The sequence below is a fragment of the Lichenostomus cassidix genome, chromosome 5 (genome assembly GCF_008360975.1).
Source record: "Lichenostomus cassidix isolate B80296 chromosome 5, HeHo_3.0, whole genome shotgun sequence".
Lineage (NCBI taxonomy): Eukaryota > Metazoa > Chordata > Aves > Passeriformes > Meliphagidae > Lichenostomus > Lichenostomus cassidix.
In genome coordinates this window covers 58,986,078-58,992,726 of record NC_139486.1, presented here as the reverse complement: position 1 = coordinate 58,992,726, position 6,649 = coordinate 58,986,078, and the positions used below count along the sequence as shown (strand labels likewise).

Sequence of the window (6,649 nt, the reverse complement as noted above, 5' to 3'; positions counted from 1 at the left end):
CTGCTGGAGCCAGCCCGGTGGGAAAGTCTCCAATGGGAGCTGGAATGAGGACAAGCACTCCAACTGGACCCAGTGTGACAACAGCCACTAGAGCAGAGTCCCTGTCACGCTGCTCCTGTGCCTGTGTGGAATGGTGGGGAACGGGGCTGTCCTCTGGCTCCTCTGCTTCCACACCTGCAGGAACCCCATCACCATCTGCATCCTCAGCCTGGCCATCGCTGACTTCAGCTTCCTGCTCTTCATCACCATGGCCCTGGGGATATTTTATGGCCCAGAGAGCTTCTGCCACCAGCTGGGCTCACGGGGTGTGACAGCCGGGCTGAACGTCACCATCCTCTTCTCTTTCACGGCCCGGCTCTACTCTCTGACAGCCCTCAGTGCTGGGACAGCTCTCTTTGTCCTCCCTGTGTCCTGCTGGCCCTGCCACCGCTCCCAGCGCTTCCCGGTGCTCCTGTGTGTCCTGCTCTGGCTCCTCTCCTTCCTGCTCACCGTCACCCCCTGTGTCTGCCCTTTGGTGCTGGTGGCCTTGGTGCTGAGCTACCTCTTCTCAGTGCTCACCCTGATCTGTTCTGCTCTAGCCCTGCTGGCCAGGCTCCTGTGCTGCTCATGGAAACAGCCCCCACGGAAGCTCTGTGCCCTGGTCCTGCTGCCTGTCACCTTCTTTCCCTTCTTCACCGCTGATTTTGGGTTCTGGCTCTTGCTGAGAGCCTTTGACCCCTCTGTCTTTGCCCTCAGCACCTCTGTCCTGCTCGCCTGTGCCAACAGCAGTGCCCACCCTCTGATTTACTTCCTGGCTGAGAGCTGTGCAAAGGAATTCACCCTCTCTGTTAGAGTTGCCTTCCAGAGGGCTTTTGAGGATGTGCCAGAGCCCCGGAATAGGGACAACACAGCGGAATCATCATAAAGTGGAATCCTCATGAAATAGAATCACTGTGAAATAGAATCAAAAAACATCCTGAATTTGAAGTGACTCACGAGGATCACAGAGTTCAGCTCCTGGCCCTGCACCATCCTGGCCATCTCCTGCACCTGCTCCCTGGCCATCCCAACAATCCCTCCCTGTGCCTGAGAGTGCTGTCCAAATGCTCCTGGAGCTCTGTCAGGCTGGTGCTGTGTGCAGCAGGGGAACTCCTGCCTGGGGTGGATTCTGGATGATGTGAGGAATCAACATGGGAAGGTTTGGGTCGGAAGGAACCTTACAGATCATCACATTCTGACCCTTTCTCCATGGGCAGGGATGTAAAAGAGGGTGTTTGTTCAATAAATCCAGGGTGTGGGTGCATAGGTACGCTTAATCAATTGATTATATGATTGCTAAAGCTTGATTGCTAAAGTTGCTTGTGTAAGGCGTATAGCCACATGATTGCAAATATAGCCACATGATTGCTAAAGTTGCTTGTGTAAGGCGTATAGCCACATGATTGCAAAAAGTTGCTTGTAGTCTCTGACAAGAATCAAGAATCAGCCTGTCCTAGGTTGCAATATTGATGTAGTTAAGTATTCTATTACCACCAGCTGTGGGCCGTTAGCTGCTATCACCTGCTAATGACCCACCCCGCATGACAGGCAATGGGCCATCAGGGACCCACCGTGTGACTCATGGACTTATCCCATTGTGGGATGCTCTGCCCAGGAGGGAGGAACCAGGTGTTCCCACGTGGATATAACCTGGCCTTGGAACTGCCTGAGCTAGCCCTGTCTACTGGGTTCCCAGAGGACGAGAGCTACTACTGGATCTTCAGCTGGAGACTAGACCTTCACAGGATCACCGCTTCAACTGGACTACTTCAGTGGGACTGCTACCACCACCCTAACAGGGTGTTAGGTTGTATCCAGGGACACCTTTGAAAGCTTTTGTTTTCAAGTCTTTGCTTTGAATCTTTCCTATTCAACAGGTCTGAGCTTTCTCTGCCTCAGAAATGAGCTTCCCTACCATGTGGAATATTAAAATTGAGTCACCAAGAATCAGACATTCTGCAAATGGATTTTCTTGGTGTGGTTGCTTAAAAACAGCATGCAGGTGGATAAGAAATCTTGGCACAGCAGTGCAGAACAATTCCTGAGTCATTCCTGTCCATCTCCAGCAAGTCCTGACACATGAGAAGACTGAGGTGTGGAAAATTCACACTGAGCCCTGTTGCCCAGACAAGTGGGCAGGTGTTTGGGATTGCCTCTGGAAGTCTTTTCCCAAAAATGCACACTGAGTTTGGGGCTGTGGGCTGTCTTGTCAGGACAAGGGGTTGGAGCTGGAACTGCCTCTGCTGGGTTCTCCCATTTTCTCTGGGCTGTCTGGATGGTTTTAGCTCCGCTCATGTTGAAACTGTGACTTGAGGTTTGGCTCCACTTGAGGTGCATCTGAGGGAAGCTGTGGCTGCCCCTGGATCCCTGGAAGTTTTCCAGGACAGGTTGGATGGAGCTCGGAGCAACATACTTTAGTGGAATAGCAATGTACTCTAGTCCCTGCCTGTGGCAGGGGGTCAGAAGAGGATGGTCTTTAAAGTCCCTTCCAACCCAAACCATTCTATATTTCCATGGAAAACAGGAAGCTCAGGTAGGGAGTGGCCTGGGTGACACTGGAGACAAGGAAGGTGCTTGGAGCTAGAAAAATACATGGAAGGATCATGATCCTTCTGCACTTGCCTTGGGAGAAACTCCCTTCATGATGGGAGTCCTTTCCTGGATAAGAGGTTGTACCTCAGAAAGTTTCTACTTTCCAATGGACATGAAAATGGGAGACAGGGAGAGAAAATCCCTCTCAGATGTGGAAGTTGCTCTGTTCTGTTAATCATTAACAACTCTGTTAATCAATGCTTCTTAGATGTTTAACCTCACGTGTGTCAATGTGGTGGTTTTGATTGGCCCAAAACATCAGTAAAGTATTTTTAACATCTAGGAGAAATTTGGACTCCTCAGAAGCTGTTGTGGTAGGCCTGGGGAAGTGTCTGAGGGGTGGGGAGTGACACAGAGATGGCTCCTGTGTGTCCTGAGTGCAAGTTCTGGAAGTTTTTAAATCAAGTCCAGCAGAGCCAATCTCTGATGGCTCTGAAGGTGATGGACATGCTGCTGGCCAAGTTTGGGCCAATTGGAGGTGCTGGTTATGCCTCTGTGAAAACATATTTAAGAAGAAATCAAAACAAGGCAGGCACACACTTTTTTCACTTCTTTGTAGTTGGAGGAGGAGGAGGTGGAGGTGAAAATATGTGAGGGAGAACAGCATGGAGACGTGAAGGTCAGTGAAGAAGGTGGGGGAGGAGCTGCTCCAGTGCTGGAGCTGAAAACTCTCTGCTAGCTGTGGTGAAGGCCATGGGGGGAGCAGGAGGTTCCCCTGCAGCCCATGGAGTCCACAGGAGTGCAGAAATCCACCCACAGCCCATGCCAGAGGAGCAGGTGGATGCCTGGACAGGGCAGTGATCCAGTTTGGAGTCTCAAAAGAGTTAAAGCTACAGAGGCCTTTTCAAGGAAGAGAAAGGCCTTGCTCCTGGCATGGAAGCAGCCTGGCCTCAGCTCAGCAGAGTCTGCACAGCACCTTATGGACAAAAAGACTCATGTTGCAGCAGAATTTCGGGCAGGATGTTGCTCATGAGATTGGACCCATGCCAAAGAAGTTCCCAGAGGACTGTCTCTTGTGGGAAGGACCCCTGGCTAAGTAGAAAAACCCCTCTCCCTGATTGAACTGACCAGAGAACAAACCCCTCTCACCCTGCCCCCTGTCTGTGTTGTGGGCTTGGAAAGAGGGAAAGGGGGGTGAGCAGAGAGACGGCTTCTTAAGAGGGTGGGGGTGAGAGCAGAAAAACTTCCTGATGAGAAAGAGAGATAAATATAGATAAAGAGTATTCGTAGTACAAGAATTGTGGTGATGAATAGATGTATGGACCTGCTCTGTGGACTGAAAAAAATACCCCCCCACACCCTGTCCCCCTACCCAGGTTTGGTGGTTATAAAAGAGGAAAGGGGGTGAATACTATAGATTCTTTGGGGGGGGGGGGTGAACAAAAACTGTATGAAAAGTTTATTTTTGCCTTGCATTTATCCTCCAACTCTCTTAGGTAATTAAATCACTGTTTGCAACTTTAAGCTTGGAGCCTGCTTGCCCTTTTTCTGTGCATCCTCCTGCCAACCAGTGTCCTATCTCATTTGACTCATGAGATTGGTGTGTATTTTTTATAGTTTTCTTTTTGTAGCAAGAGAGAGTCGAGGTGCCTGGCATTTAGTCAGGGCTAAACCTTGACAATCTCCAAAGCATGACTCACCACCCAAGGCTTTCACTCTCACTTCCCTTTCCAGAAGCAGTGGCACAGTGTCTTCCCCTGGATTTAAGGCAGTGGGAAAAGGAGGGACAACTTCCCCTGAGCAAGAGATGTGTCTGCTGCCCAGATCTCTCCCAGGAGGAATGAGGAGCTCTTGGCACTGTCTACATCATCCCAAGCATTGCAGGAATGTGCCTTAGGAAGAGCTCTGGTGTGAGACAGGTACCTGCCCTCCTCACACAAGACAGAGGCTTTAGAGTGGGAAAAACTAAGGAAACGAGCAATTTTTGGACACTGTTCACCAGGGATGAGCTCTGCAGCAAATGGATGTTGTTTATTCAACACATTTTGGGGTCAGAGTTACCATGTTGGAAACAAACAAAATGAATAAATCCAGATCTAATTATGGGGTGGTAACAATGTGAAAAAGATAAGTACAACCTGGATTTTGGCTCAAGCTGCTGTGCAGAGTTGCTGATCAGCTCCTCCTGAGAATGGCCCGGTTCAGGATGGAGGTGCTGAAGGGCTTCCTTGGACATTGATGCTGTGGAACCAGAGGATGGCCCCATTTTGCAGAACAGCAGCATAACCCCCTGATTTCTGCACAATAAAATGGTCCAAGCACCTGGTGATGTGAATTTCCTTATTTCAAGCTCTTTTTTGGTCACAGGCACCAGAATTCAGTGGAATTCACCATCGTCCCTGCACTTTACTCAGAATGATTTAATTCTGGAATGGAAAAATGTGACAAATTCCCACTTAATGGGCAAGGGAATGTTGCTGTCCCTCCCCCAGCTCGGCAGCCCTACCTGGGGTCAGTTTGGTCTCTTCCCATCAGCAGGGAGTGCAGGGCTGGCTCTGTCAGACAGAAAGGGAAGGATGCTCCTTGAGATCCTTACCTTTCTCCTGCCATCTAGAGGCCCCAGCCCCACAGAGATTTGGGAAATCACTGCCATCCCATGCTGGATGTGTCCCCAGGGCTTAACCTGTCACACTCTGCCCAGGCAAGAGATCCCCCAAAACCCCATGAAACTCATCTGCTGAGCCAAAGGAGATGGAGTTTATTCCCTGAGGCTGAGGCAATGAGGGTCATTCATAGGGAATACAGGAACAGGACTGAGCTCAGAGCCATGTGCCCACATGGTCCCATATTTGTGGGTGTCTTTGAGGTGACACATCTCCAGGTGCCTCACGTCCAGCAGTGCCTCACAGAGCTGTCTCCTCCACCACAGCAGTGTCCCCAGGGCAATGGCTGCTCTCCTCACTCCTGGCTTTCTCCTCAAACACCCTCTGCAGAGCGACTTTGACGGAGCGCTGGAAGCGACGCCGCCGCCAGCTCCCCACCAGCACATAAATCACAGGGTTGAGGCTGCTGTTCAGCAAGGCCAGCAGCAAGGAGGTGTTTCCGGGGAATAAAGGGCTAGAATTAGGAAGATTGAGGAAAACCACGACACAGAAAGGGATGCCACAGGCGAAGAAGAGCAGGACATTGAGCAGGATGGCGACAAAGAGCCTCCCTGGGTGTCTCCTCTGGGAGCCACAGCAGAGCTTGAGGAACAGGAGCAGGTTGGAAACCAACATCATGAGGGAAAAAACCACGGAAATGGTGAGGGCTACACCTGCAAGGATGGTCACAGAGTCTTTAGTAAAGGTGTGGGTGACATAGAGGGAGGACACAAAAACCCCAATGAGAACCCAGAGGGACCCACTGACGATACCCGAGAGGTGCCGGGGGCGGTGGCAGCGATACCAGATGGGGCAGAGGATGGAGACACAGCGCTCCATGCTGAGGGCTGTCAGCAGCCCCAGGCTGCTCAGGTAAAACAGGTGGCATGCAAACCCAAGAACATACACAAAATACCAATAGTGTGCAATAGAATGTAACAAAGATGTGCAAAATATTGCCATGGTCAGAAAAGCCAGAAAAATCAGGGAGAACAGGAGGAGCAGGGAGAAGTCAGCTACAGCCAGATTAAGGGTGTAGACAGTGAAAGGGTTCTGCTTCATGTGGAAGCCCAGGAACCACACGACCATCCCATTCCCCACCAGCCCACAGAGGGAAATCCCCAGACAGACCCCAAAAAAGGCAATCATTGTATATGGAATGCCCAAGCATACACGTGTCACAAATTCCTCCCAGTCCAGAGCTCCAGAGGTGGTATCATTCAAGGTGAAGTTTGTTGTGCTGCTCTCCTCCATGGTGAATGATCCTGTTCCCAGTGGCTGCCTTCTCCTTCTTCCACCACCTTCTAGGGAGAGATGGGGAACCAGAGGGAAATAAGGGCCATCAGCATTCCCAGCACTTCTCCTCTGCTCTCACAGCCCCACACCAGACCCAGGAAGAACCCCCATCCCTGCAGTGCCCAGGACAAACTCCCACCCTGTCCAGTCCTGTCCCTAGA

The 6,649-nt window shown here is 51.0% G+C and overlaps 2 protein-coding genes across 2 annotated transcripts; one reads left to right on the top strand and one right to left on the bottom strand.

The window, feature by feature from the left end:
- The first annotated feature begins 130 nt into the window (after window positions 1-130).
- On the top strand, window positions 131-904 carry LOC146436790 (mas-related G-protein coupled receptor member B5-like). The gene is made up of 2 exons (XM_085063822.1): window positions 131-377; window positions 579-904. The coding sequence occupies exons 1-2, from the start codon at window positions 131-133 to the stop codon at window positions 902-904; spliced, it is 573 nt and encodes a 190-aa protein (XP_084919948.1).
- A 4,549-nt stretch (window positions 905-5,453) lies between these two features.
- Window positions 5,454-6,446, bottom strand: LOC146436789 (mas-related G-protein coupled receptor member D-like). Its single transcript, XM_085063906.1, has one exon. It carries the CDS (start codon window positions 6,444-6,446, stop codon window positions 5,454-5,456), a length of 993 nt encoding a protein of 330 aa, XP_084920032.1.
- Window positions 6,447-6,649: the final 203 nt, after the last annotated feature.

Excerpts from the sequence above, each read along its gene's own strand:
- LOC146436790 (XM_085063822.1), top strand. The coding sequence starts at position 131 with ATGGTGGGGAACGGGGCTGTCCTCTGGCTCCTCTGCTTCCACACCTGC. Across the intron at positions 378-578 it reads CTACTCTCTGACAGCCCTCA|CCCTGCTGGCCAGGCTCCTG; the intron begins GTGCTGGGACAG and ends GTTCTGCTCTAG.
- LOC146436789 (XM_085063906.1), bottom strand. The coding sequence starts at position 6,446 with ATGGAGGAGAGCAGCACAACAAACTTCACCTTGAATGATACCACCTCT.